Source organism: Schistocerca piceifrons, chromosome 3, assembly GCF_021461385.2.
Source record: "Schistocerca piceifrons isolate TAMUIC-IGC-003096 chromosome 3, iqSchPice1.1, whole genome shotgun sequence".
Lineage (NCBI taxonomy): Eukaryota > Metazoa > Arthropoda > Insecta > Orthoptera > Acrididae > Schistocerca > Schistocerca piceifrons.
The window spans coordinates 120,995,655-121,019,372 of NC_060140.1; the positions used below are offsets into that span (position 1 = coordinate 120,995,655).

Below are 23,718 nucleotides of genomic sequence, written 5' to 3' on the forward strand. Positions count from 1 at the left end.
CAACACAAACACCCATGCCCGAGGGAGGATTCGAACCTCTGTCGGGAGGGGCCGCCCAATCCGTGAATGGCGCCTCAAACCGCGCGGCCATTAGGCGCGGCGGGCAATCTATGAAAAAGGGAGATGCTCACCTGTCATCCTGGGGGAAGACTTGTACAATGGGTGAGAAATCGTGAGAAGAGCAGGTTCTTTAAATTCATAAAAATTTATGTGTGGTGGACGAAAGCTGTGATGAAAATTGTGGTAATTGCTTGTCACAAGTTATTCTAGAAACTCGTCTTTCGTATGTGCTGCAGCCACTTACCAACGAAAATGGAGAATGAAACACAATTTTCCTTTTTACAAGTCGAGTTATAACCCTCAACAACATGGCAAATACACACTGATCGGTCAGAACGTTATGACTACCGACCTACTATAGATATAAACACGTCCAGGCGATAGGAACATCGCGTGAGGTGGAATGACTGTTAGTCAGACACAAACCTGTGCACATAGTATCAGTCTGCGTGCTGTCCACGTGTAGAATGGGGGAGGAGCGCCATGTATCTGAGTTTGACCGAAGGCTGAATGTGATGTCCCAGAAATGGTTCAAATGGCTCTGAGCACTATGGGGCTTAACTTCTGAGGTCATCAGTCCCCTAGAACAGAACTACTTAAACCTAACTAACCTAAGGACATCTCTCACTCCCACAGACATTTTGTATGTTTCATACTTCTACTAATGAACTACTAAGTCCAACAACAGCTACAAAATGCTTGGACTGTTAACCCTCTCACTCTTTATGACACTGCATCAGTTAAGTTTTTATATAAGTTTCATCTCATTTAAGATGTGTTAAGTGCTTTCGACATAGTGACGACTTGAACTGTAAAGTCAGTCTGTAGGTACCATGTACTCTTTTACTTCACCTGTCTGAGGTACTTAGTTTTGAGAGTTCACTATGTAAAGCTGTACAACATTTATAAATAATGGAAGCCAATTTGTTACATCTTCTTTGTAAAATGGGGCATTTTGTGATAATTTTCGTGTAACATGAGGTATTTTGTTACAGCTGCTAATGCTCCATTACCCTATGGCATTGCAACAGCTGAATTATCAAGATTTATCTCATGTAAAAATGTGCTATATCTCTTTGATACAACAATACCTGGAGTGTAAAGTCACTGCTCCTTACATCAAGAACTTGTCTACCAGGTGTAGATGTATGCTGTACATGGACAACTATTCGTTTGTACTTACATAAAAGTTCTACTACATGCTCCTGCCTATACGTCATTGTTAAACGGTCGCCTCTTTGTCTAGATTACTGGACATGTAAATCACTCTGTATGTCAAATATACTTTTGTTATATGAACTGGAGAATTTATTCAACATGTTTGAAGTTTTTTATGATATGAAACACAGTTTAGAAAGATGATGTTTTCTCTTTTTAAACTTGAGCTAACAATTTAAAGTATACAAATACCATATATAGAAAAATGTACATATTTCTCTAGCAATTCCAGGTAATGATGTTGCTAATGGAGCTGTATACTGAAGCACAACATAAATCGAAATTAGTAGCAAAGGCCTCCTCTGAATTTTTCTGATTTGTAATATTAGTAAACGCATGCCATGCATTTCCAAAAAATCCGTCACCATACTCTCAGCATCCAAGGCGATCATACACTGCACACTGGATGGCTCAGCTAGCACACATTATGTTGGTGACTGTAGATTCCTGTTAGTGAATGGACTATGTGGTATTAACGTTGTTGTATATTTTCACTGTTCTTGGGTAGCCCCCAACACATTTTGTATGAAAGTCCTATATCTACATCTACATACATACTCCGCAATCCATCATACGGGGCGTGGCGGAGCGTACCTCGTATCACAACTAGCATCTACTCTCCCTGCTTCACTCCCAAACAGAACGAGGGAAAAATAACTGGCTATATGCCTCGGTACGAGCCCTAATCTCTCTTATCTTTGTGGTCTTTCCGCGAAATGTAAGTTGGCGGCAGTAAAATTGTACTGCAGTCAGCCTCAAATGCTGGTTCTCTAAATTTCCTCAGTAGCGATTCACGAAAAGAACGCCTCCTTTCCCTTTAGAGATTCCCACCCGAGTTTCTGAAGCATTTCCGTAACACTCGCGTGATGATCAAACCTACCAGTAACAAAGCTAGCAGCCCGCCTCTGAATTGCTTCTATGTCCTCCCTCAAACCGACCTGATAGGGATCCCAAACGCTCGAGCAGTACTCAAGAATAGGTCGTATTAGTGTTTTATAAGCGGTCTCCTTTACAGATGAACCACATCTTACCAAAATTCTACCAATGAACCGAAGACGACTATCCGCCTTCCCCACGACTGCCATTACATGCCTGTCCCACTTCATATCGCTTTGCTCTGTTACGCCAAAATATTTAATCGACCTTATTGTGTCAAGCGCTACACTACTAATGGAGCATTCAAACATTACAGGATTCTTTTTCCTATTCATCTGCATTAATTTACATTTATATATATTTAGAGTTAGCTGCCGTTCTTTACACCAATCAAAAATCCTGCCCAATTCATCTAGTATCCTCCTACATTCACTCAATGACGACGCCTTCCCGTACACCACAGCATCGTCAGCAAACAGCCGCACATTGCTATCCACCCTATCCAAAGGATCATTTATGTACATAGAAAACAACAGCGGACCTTCCACACTTCCCTGGGGCACTCCGGATGATACCCTCACCTCCGATGAACACTCACCATCGAGGACAAAGTACGGTGTTCTATTACTTAAGAAGTCTTCGAGCCACATATTTGGGAACCAATCCCACATGCTCGTACCTGTTAGAAGTCTGCAGTGGGGCACCGAGTCAAACGCTTTCCGGAAGTCAAGGAATATGGCATCCGTCTGATACCCTTCATCCATGGTTCGCAGGACATCATGTGAAAAAAGGGCGAGTTGCGTTTCGCAGGAGCGATGCTTTCTAAAGCCGTGCTGATGCATGGACAGCAACTTCTCTGTCCCAAGGAAATTCATTATATTCGAACTGAGAATATGTTCGAGAATCCTGCAACAAACCGATGTTAAGGATATTGGTTTGTAATTTTGAGGATCCGTCCATCTACTCTTCTTATATACAGGCGTCACCTGCGCTTTTTTTCAGTCGCTCGGAGCTTTACGTTGGGCAAGAGGTTCGCGATAAATGCAAGCTGAGTAAGGAGCCAATGCAGCAGAGTACTCTCTGTAAAACCGAATTGGAATCCCATCAGGATCTGTCGATTTATTTATTTTCAACCCATTCAGCTGCTTCACAACCCCAGGGATGCCTATCACTATGTCCTCCATACGGGAATCTGTACGAGACAAACGGCGGTATGTTTGTACGATCCTTCTGCGTGAAAGATTTCTCAAATGCTAAATTTAAAATTTAAGCTTTCGTTTTGCTGTCTTCCGTTGCCAGCCCAGACTGATCAGTGAGCGACTGGATGGAAGCCTTCCACCCACTTACCGATTTTACGTAAGACCAGAATTTCCTTGGGTTTTCAGCAACATCTTTTGCTAAGGTATGACGGTGGTAGTGGTTGAATGCTTCCCTCATCGCTCTTTTTACAGCAGCACGAATCTCTACTAACTTTTGCCCGTCCTCATTCTCCCGATCTTTCTTGTACTGCGAGTGCAACTGCCTTTGCTTCCTGAGCATTCTCCGAATTGCACTGTTAAACCGCGGTGGGTCTTTTCCGTCCGTAACCCACTTTTTCGGCACATAGTTGTCCATTTACAATGTGTCTAAAATCTGCCCATAATTCCTCCACGTCCATCGTACCGGAAGTAAATGAAGTCGATTCATTTACTAAGTGGAATGCTAACAACTGCTTATCTGCTCTTTCTAGTAAGAATACTCTCCTAGCCTTCTTGACTGACTTTTTAACTTTCGTAACCATAGTCGTAATGACTACATCATGATCACTAATCCCTGTCTCAACACTGACACCGTCGATGAGGTCTGGTCTGTTCGTGGCTACCAGATCTAAAATATTTCCATTACGCGTTGGCTGTCGATTTAGCTGCTCAAGACAGTTTTCGGATAATGTATTCAAAGGTACATCACCCGACGGCTTGTCTGGACCACCTGTAATGAATCCATAGACATCCCAGTCTACACTAGGTAGGTTGAAGCCGCCTCCGACTAATATAGCATGATCAGAGTACTTCTGCGATACAGAATGTAGACTCCCTTCGAATGATTCTAGAACTGTCACGGTGGAGTCTGGTGACCGGTAATAACACCCCACAATTAACTTTATTTCCCCTAGCCCTGTTAAACGTGTCCAGATAACTTCACAATCACACTCTACTTCGAACTCAGTAGGCACAATATTTTTGTCAACTGCAATGAAGACACCACCTCCTACGGTGTCTAATCTGTCTTTCCGATAGACGTTCAAACCCTCACTAAATATTTCAGAACTTCCTATCTCAGGGTTCAGCCATGTCTCAGTTCCGAGAATAATTTGCGCGCCACACGCTTCCTGGAGGGCAGTAAATTCAGGAACTTTATTCCGAACACTTTGAAAATTTACTGCTAATATCTTGATAGCTGAAGTGTCTTTACACTGAGCGCGTCCTGATTTTCCTGCCTGCACGTCGACTGGTGAGTGTTCATCAGGACACCTCGCACTACTGCCTAGCCTAAAAAAAAAAAAACCCATGTGCACGCCACAATCCAGGCAATCTAGTAACGTCGAACATTCATCATTGAGCATTGCAGTTATTTGTGCTGAATTCTGACATGATTTGTACCATTCACGGTCTGAAAGCACTACCTTCATATCATTAAATCGTGTGTTTTCAAAATTTACCAAAACATTGAACTAATGATCTGAGGACATGCCTTCAACCATGTGTTTACTGTCAATTGCACTCACGCCCAAATCTCCAAAACACCGATTTAGTATGTGGTGTGTGCTGTCGTCCAGTAGAAGAAACAGTTATTAAAAGTAACGCCACTACTACAGAGTATAGGCAAACCATATCTGTGAGTTCTAAACGTGACGTATTCTCTGGTAGGTGACTTGGTAGCGCGTCGGACTGTTGTGCTAAAGATCGCGAGTTCCAAACGAATTGGTCGTAATTTTATTTAACAGATTACGTGTGAAATTGTTATATGGGAGAACATTTTTCTGCCTTGTGAAAGGGCGTTTCATAGTATGTAGTAATCTTGTTAAAGCAGTCTGCCTTCGCTTCATTAATTGAAAGTATCAAACCTGTAGCGTACATTTGAACAGATAACATCACACCTATCTATACAATGTACTCTATAGGACTGCTCCTTTCAACTAATCTAGCGAAGCAGACTGCCAAAACAACATTACTACTGTTGTGACTTGGCAAAACAGCCAAGTCACAATGAGAGGATGCCGAAAGGCACGCGTTAAGCTCACACAGATTGGCGTGAGGTCTGGAACAGTTAAAGGAATTAATAGTAGCAAATAAAGTACGTAGTTGATGTAATACTTAACTTTAATCCGCAATTGTAGAACATCTCTTTTGACGGTACAAGTTACAACCACAATATAAAATAATATCAAATGCTATGCTAACTATCGTCTCGGCAAATGAAAGCGTATTTGTCAGTGATCCATCTCTGGCTAAGTCGGATGTACAACTGGGGCGAGAGCTAGTACGTCTCTCTAGACCTGCCGTGTGGTGGCGCTCGGTCTGCAATCACTGACAGTGGCGACACGCGGGTCCGACGTATACTAACGGACCGCGGCCGATTTAAAGGCTACCACCTAGCAAGTGTGGTGTCTGGCGGTGACACCACAACTACAAACTATGAAACGTCCTTTCACAAGGCAGAAAAATGTTCCCGCATACTACAATTTCATGCGTAGTCTTTAAAAAAAAAAAATTCGCCATCAGAGGGTTTCGAACTCGTGACCTTTAGTACAACGATCTGACGCTCTACCGGCTCATCTGCTTCTTTTTTGATGACGTTTTGTTCGTTATTGGTCGCTGTATCTCGTCTGGGCGGACGTCCCATGACACCTGCTCAAGTTCATCGTTGATCTATCTATTCATTAATTTTTATTTTATTACAGAGGGCAGCTAACCTTCTGACCGAACACGCTGAGCTACCATGCCGGCAACCAGAGATCTTCACATTATGATCTCACAGATACGGTTTGCCTATACTCCGGATTTCTGGTGTTACTTTTAATTACCGTTTACACATCTTCTACTGGACGATAGTACACAGCACGAACTAAATCGGTGTTTTTGTTGATACTCTATCGATACGCCATGTTTGTTACCTATCTGAGTGTCTGTCATCTGTAGGTTTAGGCATCAGCTGCAAAGTTACTAAGAACACCACCACTTTGATAGCTGCACTGTACCAAGGGTTGAGTAGTGCAGACGTTGGTGACAGTGGTAACTCTGTGTCTGAAATGAATTTAGCGTGCTGACTTCGTATCTGCTCCTTGTATCAGGTGCACTAGACAATGCTGGTGGCATGACGACATGTGCCTATGTTGGATTCACTGGAAACTCAAAGTGTGGAGACAGGGTAGCGCAGCTCTACCCAGCTTGGAATGGCACTAACAGCATTTGGCTTTACGCCGCTCGTGCCCTGGTGGTGAAATTTCTGTGAAAGGAACTCTCCATTTTGTGTTATATCTTTCAATAATAAAGGTGTAAATGAACAACTGTATCACTACATATGATAGTGACAAGTGTTTGACAACCAAATATGGGCTATTCAGTTTTAAAGATAGAACAGGTCAGCACTTGGGTTTCAAACTTAGAGTGTCAGTTATCGCCACTGCGACCTTGGGAAGGGAGGGGGTTGGTAGAATTGTTTAATCATAGCGCAAGTGAATTGTAGAGAATGGGGAAAACCGATGATTTTATGAATCTCTGCGCCATTTTAAACTTGGAGCAACTGATCTTCCAACCACACAGGCTGTCTTCCTTTCCCTAGACAAACCATCTTGGATTTGTCCTCAGATCCCCTGTTCGCCATCTTGGATTTCCTTGTTGGATTATGATGTCATAGTGAACGTCCTGGTGTCCCCTGCTCACCACCTTCGATTGTAGCATCCCTGAGAGTGTCATTGTATGCACAGGTACACCTGTACGTTGTGTTCTGATGTCCTACAGACTGCCATTGAATTTCACACTAACAGACCAATGCCCCATCTCACTTTTCAAAAATTTCATGCCAATTTATACTTAAGGCAATACCCTAAGTTCTACAGTGATGTCATATGTCTGGAGACACTTGTACTACTTGAATTTCCTACCATTTTCCAGTTTACCATAATTTTTTACATAGAGCAATTAATCAATGTCAGAGGTGTGCCTGCAATCTGGTAACAATGCATGACATCATGAATCATGTCATATGGGTGGGGGAAGAGAAGAGGTGGGGAGGGGGCATGGTCGGTGGGTGGACAAGAGAAGGGGAATGGAGCAGTGGGGGAAGGATGAGATGGAGGGAATGGGGATGTGGTGAGGGAGGAGAATGGGCAGGGGCAGTGAGTGTATGACAAGGCAGATGTGGATAGAGAGGGGGTAGGAGGTAGGAGGAGGAGAAAATCTGGCAACAATGCAGACTGCTCTAGTTCTCTTTTAGCTATACTACTGAAAAGATTAACATGATGTGCAGTTAGTTTGTTATTTAGTTAGTTAATTACATGTTCTACTGATCATGTGAACGTTTCTTTTATCGAAATGAACGAGTTTACAGGTTTTGTATAATGTATACATGATACACTGGCTATTATGCTGTGCGCCATCAGGCTGTGTAACGCCAGCCTGGTCGATACTCCCTCTTCTTCAGACCTTCACATTTTTGTCCTTGGCGTCCATCCACTCCATTGTTGCTCTTTCTCCATTTAATGATGACACCACTATGTTGTTTCCCAGCCTTCCAGCTGTGCTGACAAAGACATGTCAACTCCTGTCTGTCACATCACTCTTCGCTCTGCCTTCCTTTCTGCCTGCTGCTGACGCTTTCCCCCCTCCCCCTGCCCCACCCCCTCTCCCATCCCCGATTTCCTTCATACCCTCCTGGGCCCTTTCTTTCTTGTGTGTGGGTCATGTCCAGCTCATGCATTCACCTTATTCTCCAACAGATGGTTCCACATCACACATTGTGCCTACTGTGCTGCCCTGCCTGGTGTCGCCTCTAGCTATTCGTCGCCCCCACCATTCTCCCATTGCGGTCGTGTTTTGTGGCCTTGCAGACTTCCCTGCACCTTCTGCTCTCCATTCTTAGAAGTTTCACTGCAAGGCCTGACTGCACCTTACCTTACAGCCATTGGCAGCTGTATTGTGGTATCTGGTCGACGACTTTACCTGTTTCTTGCTTTTCAGGTCCACTTCTACCCTTTTCTGCACTGCAGTTCTTCCTGATGACTGCCTTCTGCGAACAGCACCCAAACCTGCTATGATGCTTCACTTGTGTGATGAGACCTGATCAGCTCTGCTCTTGAAGGTGACTGCACGTCCAGATCTGAGACATTCACTGGTGATGTGTCCTCTGTTGACCTTCCTTGGACACACATCAGTGTGCCTGACCTCACCCATGATCCTCCCAGTGCTGCCTCTGGCTGTGTGCCTGCTGGTGCTTCCATCCTCCTAACAGTCCACTACAGGACTGCAGCTGCCAGCCGCAGTGGCCATGCGGTTCTAGGCGCTGCAGTCCGGAACCGCGGGACTGCTACCGTCGCAGGTTCGAATCCTGCCTCGGGCATGGATGTGTGTGATGCCCTTAGGTTAGTTAGGTTTATGTAGTTCTAAGTTCTAGGGGACTGATGACCTAAGATGTAAAGTCCCATAGTGCTCAGAGCCATTTGAACCATTTTTGACTGCAGCTGTCACCCACAAATATGGGGCACCATATCCACCAGCTCTGTGGTCTCCACTTAGTTTCCCTTCCTCCATGCACCACCACACTCCACTGCACGCTACCCTGCTCCTCTTCCCACTGCCACACTTTCTCTGCTCACCACTACGCTCCAACCCAAAACATCGCCCTCTTACAAGCAACGCCGCGGTGCTATGTGCAACAGAGCACTCCATTGCTCTCCCACATGCATCACTGCACACGTGCACACGCGCCCTACAGCTTCCTGTACCTACGGCTGCTTCAGTAACTAGTCATGGGCGGCCATATGTTGCAGCATTGGTTCCATTTTCCTCTCTCCGACGCCACCCTTCCCTGGTGGGTCTTCCATTCTCCATTCGTCCTTCACAGATGCTTGTTTTTCCTACTGTGCCTTTCAAACCCCTTTTTTGCAAGTTTCAGTCCATCTTCAAAGTTGCAGTGTTACTTTCTCTTCTTCTGTCTGGCGCCCCCCACAATGTATCGCTTGTCCATCCCTTGGGCTCCTTGCGTGCTCTCTCCCAGCTGCACTTTTCGGAATCTATATCGCGCCCGGCGCCTATGGCATTTCTCTGCCTCCTGTTCGTCTCCTTCTTCCCTCTGGACGATTATCCCCTATGGCTTCACCATCTCTGTAGAGGGGGGAAGCCGTCTGGCCACTCGCCTGGTACCCTACAACCTCAGAACACACACCTAGCTGGCAGATTACTGTACCCCAGATGTCCTCCACTGAAGACAGACACACGAGACAATCACATGCACCTCAGTGTGACATTAGCAACATGTTACACTGTTTATAGGACAATAGCAACATAATCATCTATCTGAGCACGTGCCAGACTCCAGCAGGCTCCATGAGAGACTCCAGCATCGTCCACCAAAAGTGTGCGCAATCGACCATAGCACTGCAAAGACCACACTCAATTTCGTCAACATGTCACGTGATCCACATGGAAACCCTTCCATTAGATTACTCAAGATACTGCACGACCAGTAGCCAGCACCACTCGCTGTCGCTATGGGCTCAATGCTGTCTGCTTCTTGTAGCTCGACCATCGGTAGCGAACTTTTGCAGCAGCCATCAGTTCCATCCCAATCTCTGGCTGGACATAACCTAGCGTGTTCGAGGGCTCCGACCACCACATCAGTCTGCCGCATCTGACCGATCCGGACACACACCCAGACACCAGGGAGATGACTGTCTAAGACATCAACCGCATACTGAGAAGAATCCAATGAAGGACATAGACTTGGATTACATCTGCTACGTCTTCATACTGTACAGACTCCGAGAGCCATCGTACGGTGCGTGGCAGGTGGTATCCTGTTGCACTGTTAGTCATTTACTTCCCTGTTCCATTGGTTAACAGAGCGAGGGAAAAATGCCTCACTCTACGCCTCTGTATGAGCACTGATTTCTCCATCTTACCTCCGTGCTCCTAACGTGAAGTACAATCGTTCCGCAGTCTGCTTCAGTTTCCGGGTCTCTAAATGTTCTCCTTAGTGTTTCTCGAAAATGTCGTCGCCTTCCCTCCCGGGATTTCTATTTGTTATCCTGCAGCATCTCAAGAATACCTGTGTGGTGTTCGAAGCTACCGATAACAAAACTAGCATACAAGCCTTTGGATTGGTTCAATGGCATGCTTTAAACCGACCTGGTGCGGAATCCAAACACTGAGCAGTAGCGAATAAGGGATTGACTATCTTTCTACATGCGATGTAATTTACCGATGAGCTACACTTTCCCAAAACTCTCCCGGTGAACCGAAGTTGACCATTCGCCTTCCCTAGCAGAGTTCTCTCATGCTCGTTACATTTCACACTTCTTTGCAACGTTATGCCCGTGTATTTAAACTAAGTGATTTGTTAAGGTCCACGCTACTAATGCTGTATTCTAACATTACAAGATTGTTTTTCCTACTCATATTCATTAACTACATCTACATTTAGAGCTAGGTGTCACTCGTCACACCAACTAGAAATCTTGCCCGTCACACCAACTACAAATCTTGTCTAAGACATCTTCTGTCCTACAGTAACGCAACTTCGACACCTTCCTGTACACCACAGCATCACCACAACCATAGTTTGCTGTCCACCCTGTGCACTAAATCATTTACGTATATAGAGAACAAAAGCGGTCCTATCACAGTTCCCTGGGATATTCCTGACGATATCCGTGTCTCTGGCGAACAGACAACATAGTGTGTCCTACTACCTAAGAAGTCCTCGAGCCAGTACCTGTCTGGGGACCTATTCCATACTCTCGTAGCTTCGTTAAAAGTTCGCAGTGAGGTGCCGTGTCAAGTGCTTTTCGAAAATCTAGATATATGGAACCTGTCTTTTGCGCCTCTACTTAGTTCCGAGAATGCCATACGAGAATAGTGCAAGCTGGGTGTTGCCCGAGCGATGCTTTCTAAAACCGTGCTGACTCATGGACAGAGACTTATCGGCCTCAAGGAAATTTGCCAAATTCGAGCTGAGAGTATGATCAAGAATTCTGCAGCAAATCGTTGTGAAAGACATAGGTCTGTAATTTTGCGGGTCCGTTCTTTTACCCTTATATCAGGACTCACCTGCTTGTTTCCAGTCACTTGGGAGTTTGCACTGAGTGAGAGAAATCCGGTAAGTGGAAGCTAAATAAGAGGCCATTGCCATGCAGTACTCTTTGTAAAAGCGAAATAGGGTTCCATCCGTGCCTGTCGACTTATTTGTTTTCGACTCTTTCAGTTGCTTCTTTACACCAGGGATGCTTATCACTGTAGTGAGAAGTCTATGATTGTACCAGAAGTGGCACTTACTTTTCTACCTCACATCATTGTGTTTTACCAGAAAAGTGTTCTTGCATTGTAACTTGTGTAGTGACTTTTATTATGTGCTGTCCTTGCCAACTCGTAAGACCGAGACAAAATAAGACTCCTTTTTGTACTGTAGGTGTTTCTGTCGCCAGTATAAATAACATTAAATGAGACAGAGAAGAAGCTACCAACAAGAAACAGACAAGCAGTTAAAAGTATTGACTTATATTCATCAATAAAGAGCAGATTAAATGCGAACACTGTGGAACGATACCAACACAGAATTATGGACTTGTCAGCGGTAAAGTATGTTCTGGACATTGAGGTAATAACACAGAAACACTATAAAACAAATATCATGAGATCGTCCGCTGGCCGGTGCCAAGCGGTTCTAGGGACTTCAGTCTGGAACCTCACTGCTGCTACGGTCGCAGGTTCGAATCCTGCGTCGGGCATGGATGTGTGTGGTGTCCTTAGGTTAGTTAGGGTTAAGTAGTTAAATAGTTCTAAGTTCTAGGGGACTGATGACCTCAGATGTTAAGTCCCATAGTGCTCAGAGCCATGGTTTTTTTATTTATTTAATTTTTTTTTAGGTCGTCCAGTGAAAGAGAGAGCCTGTTTGGTCATGAGAAATTTCAGATATGGATGTAAACGGGGAGAGCGTGAAAATTCTTATGTCAGTAGTGGAGGATACGTGACACTGGCATCTCGCAGCAAAAGCAGTCAAGACTCCTGGAATGAAGCCGAATATCGCAATACAGACTAACAGCTATTGATCTAAATTTAAGTAAGACACATTCCATGGTTACGGAAGAAGTACCTTCAGATGTCTGCAGCAGGATGGGAAGGGGGCGGCTGCTGGAGAGCGTCTCTCCATGTTTTTATGGACACGGACAGAGCACAGCACTGTGTGTGTACTCTGGGAGAACGTAGTGCCTGTAGCCAACATTACAGATGGTGGGAAAGATTACGGCTCCTGCAGAGTTGGCCGACTGTGTGGGTAGATTTCCAGAAGTTACAGCCTGTCATGGCACCAGGACTACGACCACAAGAATAGAGCTTTCACACACACGACGGGATTTTTGCAGCTGAAATTTGAACCCATTGGTTCCAGACCTTACTAATTTACACCGTCATGTAGCTGATTATCAGATATTGAAAGTGAGTCGCCCATCGAACCGGTGGTCCCTTATCCGGCAACACATCGATGGGTCCAGATGGCTGAGGAAAACTGATATTAATGTATAAATTTGCCAGTTAAATTTATCATCTTATCAGTTAACTGTGAAACATGCTCTTGATTACATACATTGTAATCGAAATTAAGTATATTGGAACTTTTTATTTGTTTTCTTTATTGAGTTTCGATTCCTCCGGAAGGGGGCGGGCAGGCAGCAGCTTAGTACGCCGCTCATCAGCCTACAGAATTTGTTTTAAATAGAGGAAAATAATAAATAATAAAAGCAGGCGATAACATCGGTGACTTAAATCGTAAAATGGCGGAAAATCATGGAACCTGAAACATAAAACAAAGGGTTGATGATGCTAATAAAATACATACGAAGCAGACAGGTAAAAGAATAGACAATTAAAAAAACACGGCAACAGTCTGGTTTCTGTTCGCAAGAGATATAAAATGCACACCCAGCTTCAGCATTAGTTTCTGTCTGCAACACTTCGGAAAGACGAACAACACTGACCATTCACTTGAACACTGCACTAAAAATTGGCACAAATACGATATACCACAGCCGAGGGCAGATGGGGGGAACCTGGACAGATGACAGGAAAGGAAAGAGGGGGAAGGAGAGGAGAAAACGAAGCGGGGGGGGGAGGAAGGTTCAAATGGTTCAAATGACTCTGAGCACTATGGGACTTAACTTCTGAGGTCATCAGTCCCCTAGAACTTAGAACTACTTAAACCTAACTAACCTAAGGACATCACACACATCCATGCCCGAGGCAGGATTCGAACCTGCGATGTAGCGGTCGCGCGGTTCCAGACTGTAGCGCCTAGAACCGCTCGGCCACCTCGACCGGCAAGGGGAAAGGAGCCGATGGAGGACGTGGACCCATAAGAGGGGGGCAGGTGCTGGGCAGACGCAACAGGGAGTGGGGAAATACAGAGGAGCAGTATACTAAAGGACTCGGGGGGGGGGGGAAGAGGGGAGGTGGGGAGAAAACAGGATGGAAGGGTGGAAGAGGGAGCCCAGGGAAAGGACAGAGGAAAGGAGGGGGTGGGGATCAGAGTTGATAGGAGGGTTAAATGGAGGGACAGAGGGCATTACCCGAGAGGGGGATTTGACGGAAGCCACCTTGGAAAAGGAGATGAATGGTGTAGAGATGGAGGGTAGTGGGGACACAACAGTAAAGACGTGGCAGAGGGCGGGGATTGGAGAGGAGAGGAGCAACCAGGGGGTGAGGGGGATCGAGGCGGCGGGAGGTGTACAGTATGCGGATATGTTCGAGGAATAGGAGCAGATGGGGGAAAGGAATGAGGTTGCAGAGGATCTGTGTGCATTCAAATGGCTCTGAGCACTATGGGACTTAACATCTGAGGTCATCAGTCCCCTACAACTTAGAACTACTAAAACCTAACTAACCTAAGGACAGCATACACATCCATGCCCAAGGCGGGACTCGAACCTGCGACCGTAGCGGTCAGGCGGTTCCAGACTGAAGCGCCTAGAACCGCTCGGCCACACTGGCCAGCATCCGTGTGGGGGATGGGAGGCGTATACGGAAGGTGAGGCGGAATGTGTGGCGCTCAAGGATCTGGAGGGACTTATAGAATTTGGGGGGGGGGGGGGGGAGGTGGATATCCAGGCAGATCTGGCATAACAGAGGATGGAACGGATTAAGGATTTGTAGGTGTGGAGGATGGTAGAGGGGTGCAACCCCCATCTCTCGCCGGACAGGATTTTATACTGGAACATAATTATACATACTTAAAGATTCTTTCTTTGTACGGAATCGGACAACACAGTACACTGCAGAAAAGTCTCAGGATTACACCACCTCTAACTTTTTCAACTAACCAAGTACTCCTTCTCGAATGAAAAAGATTCCGGCAAAATGCGAACTTCAATCCTACGAGTCTTCCTGCTCTGTTTATAACGTAAAATATTGCGAGACAGGTGGTTTCCTGCAGGTGGTTCCCCGAGTCGCCGCGCTGGCTGACGTGCAGGGGGCGCGAGCAGGAGGCGCTGAGCGTGCTGCGGCGGGTCGCGGCCACCAACGGCTCCAGCCTGCCGCCGTTCACCCTGCAGGTGCTGCACCGCGTGGCCAAGGCCAAGCGGGACCGCGTCGGCTACCTGGCCATCTTCTCCAGCTGGAACCTCTTCAGGAACACCCTCCTGCTCGTCATTGCCAAGTGCGCACGAGTTACTGTAAAACTAACATGTTTTCATAAACACAAGGAAATGAGATCAACAGCTTTTATGTCAACTGGTACACATTGTCAAAGTTACACCGCATAGCGGCGGTTCTTCCTCAACTGACGAGTATCATAAGAACCATCCAACCAATCATGGGCTACAGTATCTGGAGGTGCCACATTTTACATCTAAATCTACGTTTACATTTATACTCCGCAAGCTACCCAACGGTGTGTGACGGAGGGCACTTTACGTGCCACTGTCATTACCTCCCTTTCCTGTTCCAGCCGCGTATGGTTCGCGGGAAGAACGACTGCCGGAAAGCCTCTGTGCGCGCTCGAATCTCTCTAATTTTACATTCGTGATCTCCTCGGGAGTTATAAGTAGGGGGAAGCAATATATTCGATACCTCATCCAGAAACGCACCCTCTCTAAACCTGGACAGCAAGCTACACCGCGATGCAGAGCGCGTCTCTTGCAGAGTCGGCCAGTTGAATTTGCTAAACATCTCCGTAACGCGATCACGGTTACCAAATAACCCTGTGACGAAACGCGCCGCTCTTCTTTGGATCTTCTCTATCTCCTCTGTCAACCCGACCTGGTACAGATCCCACACCGATGAGCAATACTCAATTATAGGTTCAACGAGTGTTTTGTAAGCCACCTCCTTTGTTGATGAACTACATTTTCTAAGGACTCTCCCAATGAATCTCAACCTGGCACCCACCTTACCAACAATTAATTTTATATGATCATTCCACTTCAAATCGTTCCGTACGCATACTCCCAGAATTTTACAGAATTAACTACTACCAGTGTTTGTTCCGCTATCACATAATCATATAATAAAGGATCCTTCTTTCTATGTATTCGCAATACAATACATTTGTCTATGTTAAGGGCCAGTTGCCACTCCCTGCACCAAGTGCCTATCCGCTGCAGATCTTCCTGCATTTCGCTGCAAATTTCTAATGCTGCAGCTTCTCTGTATACTACAACATCATCCGCGAAAAGCCGCATGGAACTTCCGACACTATCAACTAGGTCATTTATATATATTGTGAAAAGCAATGGTCCCATAACACTACCCTGTGGCACACCAGAGGTTACTTTAACGTCTGTAGACGTCTCTCCATTGAGAACAACATGCTGTGTTCTGTTTGCTAAAAACTCTTCAATCCAGCCACGCAGCTGGTCTGATATTCCGTAGGTTCTTACGTTGTTTATCAGGCGACAGTGCGGAACTGTATCGAACGCCTTGCGAAAGTCAAGGAAAATGGCGTCTACCTGGGAGCCTGTATCTAATATTTTGTGGGTCTCATGAACAAATTCATTGCAACTTCCTCTCCTACACACAGTGGTGGATTACGTCTCCAGAGTCCGAAGCTACATCACATCTTCCTGTGACACGTGGTATTCACTTATGATGGAGATAACTGTAACCATTTCCAGACAGTTACCAACAACGTTGGAACCAAGCAGAGTACCACCACCTGCGAATCTATCACAACAAGTAAAATTGTGGCATTAGACGTGGAAATATTGCTTCAAGAGGACCTGTATAGGGAATGAAACCCTTGAGGGCGGGAGAGCAGACGTAAACTTAACCCTGACAACGATGTAATTGCTTAATTTATGCAGTAAAAATTCACAAAAGTGTTAGGTAAAATTTACACAAACGCCAGTTTTACAATGTGCTCGACTAAGACAGTGGCTTCATAAGGCGAATCAATGAAGACCAAAGAAAGTAAAATTTGGGAAACAATTCGTGCAGTCGCATATTTTTGTACAGTAGATAGAGGGAGTGCCATGCACAACATACAAGGAATCCTGAACGGTGGGGACGGAATGTGGGAATGGAGGTGGATTTCAAGGTCTCTTCCATACGTTTCTCTTGAACAACTCGAAACCTACAGCCTCTAACGAAAACGTATCCTAGGACAAAATATATCTACATTAAAGTTCCTACAAATAGGACTTGTTCAAATCTTTCTGTAGGCCTCACAGGCTGCACGTAGCGAGCGAGAGAACAGGAAAATCTAGCACATGGTTTCTGAAAGAAAATGTAGAACTTCGAGTTGTATGAAACGACATCTGAAGGGGGCATCTGTAGGGGTAACAAAGAATGAAGGAAATTGAATTTGAAAGTAGGTTTGAAACCATAATCAAACTAAAATAATTCTGAAGTAAATACGAAGAAGAAAACAGTAAAAGCAGCAATAAAATCATTGACCCAGTGAATGACTTTCTATGTTTAGAGCGGTTGGAAGAAAAAGAACCAACAGGCAGAGTATAAAAGCCTGAGTAATGTTTGTTACCTAGCAACGATGAAGGTATCATTGACGCGTGTTGTCTCAATTTTAGTCGTGAATTCGCATCGGCAAGCTCTTGTAAAAGTTATACATTATTCGTGTTTAACATTCCGTCTTTCGGCTTAATTGCATTGCTAGAAGTTTGGCGAAGATTACCAGCTCTACCGTGAACGTTTTATGTTTGCAGATTTATTTCTACTGTTTTCATTGACTCTGTGCTCTCGAGAAAATAAAGTTCAGCAGTCACATACATGGTAGTGGCCACTTTTTTAAGCTCAGTTTCTGTTTTCCAAACAGTTTACCTTTTTATGAACTTTTCAGTTTAGTTGCCGATTGTTTCCCATACGTCTGCCCTAACTATCGTGCGCCATTTTGTATCAGCACAGCCCTGGCTGACGTACAGAAACATTTTACATTTAAAACCTACAAGATTATGAATTTCAGTTAATGTAAGTAAGTACGTCTTCTTGATTAAGTTCGAGCACAAGAGCAACGACATTAATATCTGGCTTATCCTTGACGGTCATCAGTTATTCTAGACAGGTGTTTAATTAAAATAGAGGAATTCTGATGTGTTCTAAGCGCTTGTGTTGTTGGGCACAGTTGTTTGGTATGTCAGTGTAGGACACCAGTTTAGACATTTTGGTTCTCCACTCAGACACAGTTAACTTACGTGGCTGAAGCCAGAGATTCTTCAACACTGTTTCGTTTCTCATGATGCAAATAAGCCGTTGGGTGCGATTGGAGGTACTTTTGTAAATCCTCCTCGCGAGTTTTGTAAAGCCTCGTCGCTACTGCTGTGGGGATGAGTTTGTGGGTTCGTGAAACGGCTTGGGGCGCAGTACACTGCTAAGACAATTTCTCCCTGCCACTGTAATACAGCTATGCCTCAGGATCACGTAACAGGGTAGGAAAACGAAGGTTCTACAACACTCCAACAAATTAGTAACAAAGTCACACAAATGAGTTAAACGTTTACTTATATTTGTGTCTTATAGAATAAAAAGTCTGGGACACCACTTGTAATATAACACAAAAAAGACCCTCAATGGCTAAGTGCAAATAATCGTAGGTCATTTCCACAGTACATAGTAAAAGCAGTTTTTACAACTGCCTGTTCACGTCGAAGAGTTCACTAAACGACGTATCTTAAGTCAGCACTGGACGATGATCTATAACCAAGTGGGCAACAGTTGCTCTCTGTCTTCCGGGTAGGCTTCTGTCCGTTGTCGTCTGGTCATTGGCGGATTGTACTCGGCCGACAATTGGCCGAGGCGAAGTCGATGTCTTCATCCTCAGCGCCGCCCGTGGCGCTGGTGGAATTTGTGCAAGTGGCGAATCTCTACGGCGCTGGCATCTGCTCGCTCTTTGCGCCTGTGGTGCTTTTGCCCTGGCTGTGTCTTGTCCGGTCGACACAGCGGTACCAAATTGTGAACTCTTCTACAGCAGTTAACTTACAAATCCATAATCCCTATACGAGGTCAGTCACAGCTATAGTCATAAGACCGCAGCACTTGCCGAGGTAAAATTGTAACTCTCGACAAGCGTACTTGCGCAGTTCGATTGCTTTACTGGTCACTCCGTATTATTTCCCAGTGTTGAATGTGACAGCGATTGAACATCATTGCCACGAGTCGTTCGCGTGTATCTCTCATCCAGTCTTTTTCTTTAGATCATGTGAAGCGTGAGTGTTTAACATATAGTTCTTCGTAATGTTATCGTTACTTTCATAAAGCCACATTAGCTGTGTTCTTTGCCACAAATGTGAATTACTTCTTTGAGCTGTCAATGTTAGAATAAAAGATGTAATACATTCTGATACCGCAACGTATCGTAATATTAACGATTAATGAAAACTTCCACAAATGTACTGAAACACATTACTTCTGTCACGACCTCTTTCGTGCGTTACAATATCATGAGGTCGCCTGCAGTTAGGCAATAAGTTAGGCTAAAAGCTGTAGGATCTTAACGAAAAAGTTAATCAGCTCACACTTCCAACAGCCTCATAATGAATCGTTACCTAGTTGTGTCCATACCGTGATTCAAGAGATCAAGTTGCCTTACCCAACGCAGAGGCAAAATCTGGAAGTGACAGTCATATAAACGTTCGGCCTACCGCTTGGCGGAAGTAAAGCGAGCTGTATGACTATGCAACACGTCATTCTGTGTGCACTAGACTGTACAGATAAGGCCGCTCCACTAAAGAGGTGAACGAGTGAACATAATTCTTGGGCTTTGTCGAGTGCGATATATCGATTGCGTCATCGCATTCGTTGCAAGTAAAGAGAAAACCAAATCACAATGAAATGTGATAAACACTACACAAACATCTAACGCAATGTCAAATATACTCTGACGGAAAAAAGTATCGCAACACCAAGAAAGAGTTGTGCGGCATAAACGAAAGCCAGCAGGCGTATTTATACATCTGAAAGATGATGTCGTTCAAATTTCGCGCAAGTAGCTTAAGAGTGGCGCTAGTAGTGCCAACTGTGAGGATGCAAATCAGGTTTATTTTAATTACACGATGTACGGTCGTGAGCGCTAGTTATCTTTGAGATTGGACATATTGAGTTGTTGTCAGTCAACAGTGCCTTTAAGACGAGAACGACCGCATTGTCAGCACCTCACTGAATTTGAAGCAAGCCGTGTAATATGGCTACGAGAAGCTGGATGTTCCTTCTGCAGTATTGCAGAGGAACGTGGTAGGAATTCAGCCGCTGTACATTATTGCTGGCAGTGGTGATCACGCGATTGTACGGTCACACGATGATCTGTTTCCGGAAGGCCACTTAACACTACCGAGAGAGAAACCATCACGTTCAGCGTATGGCGCTGGCGAATTGTACTGCATCTGCAGCAGTAGTATGAGCAGTAGTTGGCACCACAGTGACACAACGAACCTTACAAATCGGTTACTTCAAGGACAGTTCCGTGCCAGATGCCCTGTACCGTGCATTCCACTGGCCCTAAACCACCGCCATTTGCTACTTCGGCAACGGCCTTGCCGCAGTAGATACACCGGTTCCCGTGAGATCACCGAAGTTAAGCGCTGTCGGGCGTGGCCGGCACTTGGATGGGTGACCATCCAGCCGCCACGCGCTGTTGCCGTTTTTCGGGGTGCACTCAGCCTCGTGATGCCAATTGAGGAGCTACTCGACCGAATAGTAGCGGCTCCGATCAAAGAAAGGCATCATAACGACTGGGAGAGCGGTGTGCTGACCACATGCCCCTCCTATCCGCATCCTCAACTAAGTATGACACGGCGGTCGGATGGTCCCGATGGGCTACTTGTGGCCTGAAGACGGAGTGCTATTTGCTACTACAGTGGTATCAAGCGAGAGATCCTTGCGGGACAGGGTGAAGGTCTGTTATGTTTTCTGATGAAAGCTGGTTCTGCCTCGGTAACAGTGATGGCCATGTGTTGGTCAGAAGCAGGCCAGTTCAGGAACTGCAGCCAACCTGTCTGCGTGCTAGACACACTGGACCTACACCTGAATATATGACCTGGGTGCGATTTCGTATGACTGCAGGAACAGTACCGAGGTTGCCCCACACACCCAAACTGAAGATTTTGTACGTTAGTCTGGTGATTCGACCTGTTGTGCAGTCTTTCGTGAACTGGTTTGGCATTGATAGAGAGCTGGATGTCCTCCTGAGGTGGCTCTGAGCACTATGGGACTTAACATCTGTGGTCATCAGGCCCCTAGAACTTAGAACTACTTAAACCTAATTAACCTAAGGACAGCACACACATCCATGCCCGAGGCAGGATTCGAACCTGCGGCCGTAGTCTCCTGAGGTTACTGTGCCAAATTCTGTTCAGCTGGTGCATTAGATTGTCAAAATCCCGAACTGGTTAGACGGCCATGCCCAAAATGCTCGAAACGTTCTCAACTGTGGGGGAGATCAGGTGACCTTGCTGGCACTTGTCAAACACGAAGAGAAGCAATAAAAACTCTCGCCTTGTGTGGGTGAGCATTGTCTGGCTGAAGTGGAAGCTCAGGATGGCTTGCCATGAAGGACAACAAAATGGGCGGTACAATATCGTCGAGTCGACGTAACGCTGTGCTATAAGGGTGCCATGGACGACAAACAAAGGGCTCCTCCTATGAAAAGAAATGGCAGTCCAGACCATCACTCCTGTTCTCGGGCCATATGACAGGCGACAAACAGGTTGGTGGTATCCCTCTGCTCTCTGGGGTACCTCCATACTCATCTTCGCTGGTCATCTGGCTCAGATCGAAGTGAGGGTGATCACTGAAGACAGTTCTAGTACAGTCAATGAGATTCTAGGCCGAAGCCGTGACTGAAGACATCTTGGACACTGCTGGGATGCCAACCTGATTGTCACCCCATACAGTCCGACATCCAGGAGTGATGGTCTGGGGTGCCATTTGATTTCGTAACAGGACCCCTTTTCTTTCAACCACGGCACCGTTACAGCACAGTGGAACTTTGACGGAAGTCTACTCCCTAAAATGGAGACTTTCACGGCCGGAAGTATCATGTCCATTATAATTATCCTGGCTGTTATGCCGTGGTCAGTTGATGAATTTTGTTTCAAGTCCCAACGTTTTGTCTCCGACTGCGGGAGACACCTTCAAGGGGGCCGTAGGTCGATGGAAGGTCCAACACGCCCACTGGCTTGCTGCTGACTGCCGCTAAATTCCGTGTCCGCGCGCTCCCGCGCCGCGGTGTGACGTCACGTGTTTTGAAAACGTCAGTGCAATTGGCCGCTGTCCGTCGCCGTCGATCGCCGTTGCCATCACCCAGTAGTGGACGGGTGGTACACATCTTCTTTAATACCGGCATCCATATACCGTTTAATTTCACACCCTCCTCCTTTCGGTTGAAATTATTTGGGTGTTTAGCGATTTCGATTGCCTCCCTGTAGAGCCTTTCGTAGTATGCGCTAGTACTTGCGTCTCCACACCAGTGGGTGTGTTGGACCTTCCATCGACCTACGGACCCCCTTGAAGATGTCTCCCGCAGTCGAAGACGAAACGTTGGGAATTGAGACAAAATTCATCAACCGACCACGGCATAACAGCCCGGATAATTATAATGGACATGATATTTCCGGCCGTGAAAGTCTACATTTTAGTATCAGACGCCTCCACGGGGAGGAGATGTCAAGAGAAGTGCGACGCCTGGAAGGACTCTAGAGGAAGAGAGTGCAGCTTTTGCGTTCCCTCACATTCCTGTCTCGTTGCAGATCTGTCGGCGTTATACCGCAGTTTCTGAAGATAAAGCGACTGTTCTATTCGGGAAAGGCACAACGCATTTTCAAATGGACTGACGAGGCCTTACAACGAGAGCGCATTCAGCAGACCCGACGGGACTTGGCAAGCACAAACTGTAAGTTACTGTCTCTCCGTATTACGATCAGTAATAAACTGTGCAGAAGTGACTGGGATAAAATTGATAGACTACTGCACGATACCATGGGGAAGCGTAAGTTGACAACGTCTAGTAGACAGAAGAAGAAGTTTGATAATTTGCTACCTAATCAGACTGTTCGGCATTTAGACGTTTCCCGGACCGTTATCAATTTGTCCAAACGTTCGTTATCTGACGATGAGACATCTGTGCTTCCAAGGGAGGAAATTTTGCTGTTAGTCCGCGTTTTGTGCCCAGGGAAGAAATTATAGCCAGTGTAGAAGCAGGAATTCGCAGGGTGGATTCTGTAACAGCTGAAGAAAGACGTATAGAAACAGTGAGAATATTAGCCAATGCAAAACCGCCGAAAAGTAATATAACTGTGGGTGAGAGAAGAGCTTTAAAACTCCTGAACTACGACGATAGTATTTTGGTTCTCCCAGCTGACAAAGGAAGCGCAACGGTGGTTATGGATGTGGCCGACTATCAGAGTAAAATTACTGATCGACTGGATCCGCAAGCATATAGGAAGCTGAATAAGGACCCCACTAACAACGTTCTCAGAACTGTGTCACGGTTAATAAAAAAGGCCTCCATTGAAGAAAGTGTACAGAAAGGTCTCTGCAATTCGGTTGGCTACCACCGAGGCTTTATGGATTGCCCAAAATTCATAAAGAAAATGTTCCGTTAAGACCGATACTAAGTGCCATTGGTTCGCCCACCTACTCGTTAGCCAAGTTTTTGACTACGCTGTTGAAACCACATGTGGGCCGTTCGGACTCTTATATAAAGAATTCGACACATTTCATCAGCAGATTGAATGGCATAGTGGTCCAGCCGAAGGACATATTGGTCAGCTTCGATGTGGTATCGCTGTTTACCCTGGTTCCACTTAATGATGTATTGGAACAGCTGGATCGAATTTTTCCTGCCGATATTTCAGAACTGTTTAAGTGTTGTTTG

At 45.6% G+C, this 23,718-nt stretch overlaps 1 protein-coding gene across 1 annotated transcript in view; it reads left to right on the top strand.

Moving 5' to 3' along the window:
* The window catches only part of LOC124788448 (solute carrier family 22 member 7-like), a 128,734-nt gene that overhangs the window by 60,682 nt on the left and 44,334 nt on the right, over nucleotides 1-23,718 (top strand). Inside the window, exon 5 of the mRNA XM_047255720.1 lies at nucleotides 14,833-15,054. Within this exon, the coding sequence (XP_047111676.1) occupies nucleotides 14,833-15,054 (222 nt within the window). The remainder of the gene's footprint in view (nucleotides 1-14,832; nucleotides 15,055-23,718) is intronic.